Here is a 2,500-nt window from a genome sequence, read left to right as displayed (position 1 = left end):
TAGCCTAACCTAACCTAACCATATATTGCCTTACTGTTAGATAGAGTTTACCTGTGTTTGTGCTTTACCTGTCTTTAATAAGGCTGTTTGTAGCTTACCTGTCTTTAATAAGGCTAGTTTTTCATATTATCTAACCTAACCTAACCATATTTTGCCTTACTGTTAGATAGAGTTTACCTGTACTTTCGGGTCATCTGTCTTCAATAAGGCTGTTTTTTTTCATATTACCTCTTTCCTAACCTAACCTAACCATTTATTGCTTTATTTTTAGATAGAGTTTACCTGTGTTTGGAGTTTACCTGTCTTTAATAATGCGGTTTTCTTCATATTACCTAACCTTACCTAACCTTACGTAACCTTACCATTTATTACCTTACTTGTAGAGAGTTTACCTGTGTTTGGGGTTTACCTTCAAGATAGAGTTTACCTGTGTTTGGGGTTTACCTGTCTTCAATAATGCGGTTTCCTTCATATTACCTAACCTTACGTAAGCTTATCATATATTACCTTACTTGTAGAGAGTTTACCTGTGTTTGGGGTTTACCTGGGCTTGTCTACGTGAAGTTAGTTTAATAGTACACGATTTTGCATAGAGTTTTGTGTTTTATTTTATTTATTTATTTATTTTTAGGAGTTTATTGAGTGTTTAAGTTTGCTTGGGTTACCCCGTAAACGGCAGTATTGATTTACGTTTTCTCTGTGTCTGTTTATCTCCCGCCTCTCTCTCTCTCTCTCTCTCTCTCTCTCTCTCTCTCTCTCTCTCTCTCTCTCTCTCTGGTTTTATAACGGTTTTATCTACGTTTTAAATGCTATAAGAGAGAGAGAGAGAAGAAGAAGAGAGATTCACATTTACTCTTTTCTGAACCTTATCTTGTCTCTCTTTAAAGGGGGTCGACTCTCCTTCTCCCTCTCACTCCACTTAACTCTCTCTCTCTCTCTCTCTCTCTCTCTCTCTCTCTCTCTCTCTCTCTCTCTCTCTCTCTCAGCCTTTCGCCTCGTCATCGTCATCTTCGTTCTCGTCGTCGTCGTCATCCTCCTCCTCTTCCTCCTCCTCCTCCTCTTCCTCTTCTCATCCCATAATTTAATCTACGTCATTACAGTTCTTCTTCCTCCTCTTTCTTTCTCTTCCTTTTATTCCTATTTCTATTCATTAGTTTAATCTTCCTCATTGCAGTCTTCCTTTTCCTCCTCCTCCTCTCCTCCTCCTCCTCCTCCTTTTCTTTTCTCTTCCTCCTACGGTATTTCTATTCTTCCTTTCCCTCAGGCTAATTTTCCCCATTACAGCGCTCCTCCTCCTCCTCCTCCTCCTCCTCCTTCTCCTCCTCCTCCTCTCGCTTTCTTCCACTCCTGTTTTCTTTTTCACTGTGTCCTTTTCTTTATTTGTAATTTCTCTCTCTCTCTCTCTCTCTCTCTCTCTCTCTCTCTCTCTCTCTCTCTCTCTCTCTCTCTCTCTCTCTCTCTCTCTCCCCCTTATGCAGGCTATGGGCGGAGGTGTTCCACGTATACAATCTAAAAAAAAACTAACCTAAACCAGTTAATCTTACCACACTCCCTCTCTCTCTCCCTCTCTCTCTCTCTCCCTCTCCCTCTCTCTCCCTCTCTCTCTCCCCCTTATGCAGGCTATGGGCACGTGTACAATCTATAGCTAAACTAACCTAACCTAACTTAACCTAACCTAACCTAACCTAACCTAATATACCCTAGCTAATATTAACCTCACTCTCTCCCTCTCCCTCTGCCTTTCCTCTGCGCAGGCTATGGGCGGAGGTGTTCCACGTGTCCTCGTCAGGGTCAGGTACGGTGAAGTGGCAGCAGGTGAGCGAGGACTTGGTGCCTGTCAATATCACGTGCATTCAGGACACCCCGGAGTGCGTCTTCCACATCACCGCCTACAACTCACAGGTGGACAAGATTCTCGACGTGCGACTCATCCAGCCAGGTGAGCCGCTCTCTGCTTGCCCAAGTGGAACAGGTGGAGCAGGTGGAGCGGTGTGTGGGTGACAGGTGGAACGGAGGTCAGATTGAAAAATAGTGATATTAGGAAGAAAAGTGTGATTTTTTGTAAGATTCTCCACTTGTAACCTCTCTCATCTCCACTCATCTCCACCTTACTCATCCACGCCTCAACTCCATCGAAGCAAAGTTATGATTTTTGTAAGATTCTCCATTTCTAAACCACCTCATCTCCACTCATCTCCACCTTACCTTATCTCAACTCCATAACCACCACCACCATCACCACCACCTGCTCCTCCTCTTCCTCCTCTTCTAGACACGTAAGATTCTCCACTTGTAACCGCCCCTCATCTCCACTCATCTCCACCTTACCTTGCCTCAGCTCCACCACCACCACCACCACCACCACCACCTGCTCCTCCTCTTCTTCCTCTTCATGGCACTTATAACCCCACTCACCACCACCATGACCACCGCCACCACCACCATGACCACCACCATCACCACCCGCTCCTCCTCCTCCTCTTCCAGGCACGCGGATCGG

The 2,500-nt window shown here is 44.8% G+C and overlaps 1 protein-coding gene across 1 annotated transcript in view; it reads left to right on the top strand.

Moving 5' to 3' along the window:
* The window catches only part of LOC123509847, a 41,054-nt gene that overhangs the window by 27,157 nt on the left and 11,397 nt on the right, over positions 1 to 2,500 (top strand). The window contains 2 exon segments of the mRNA XM_045264427.1: positions 1,755 to 1,860; positions 1,863 to 1,939. Coding sequence (XP_045120362.1) covers positions 1,755 to 1,860; positions 1,863 to 1,939 — 183 coding nt within the window.

The sequence above is a fragment of the Portunus trituberculatus genome, chromosome 3 (assembly GCF_017591435.1).
Source record: "Portunus trituberculatus isolate SZX2019 chromosome 3, ASM1759143v1, whole genome shotgun sequence".
Taxonomy (NCBI): Eukaryota; Metazoa; Arthropoda; class Malacostraca; order Decapoda; family Portunidae; genus Portunus; species Portunus trituberculatus.
Note: the sequence above shows the minus strand (reverse complement) of the source record. Positions and strands in the feature narration are given on the sequence as shown.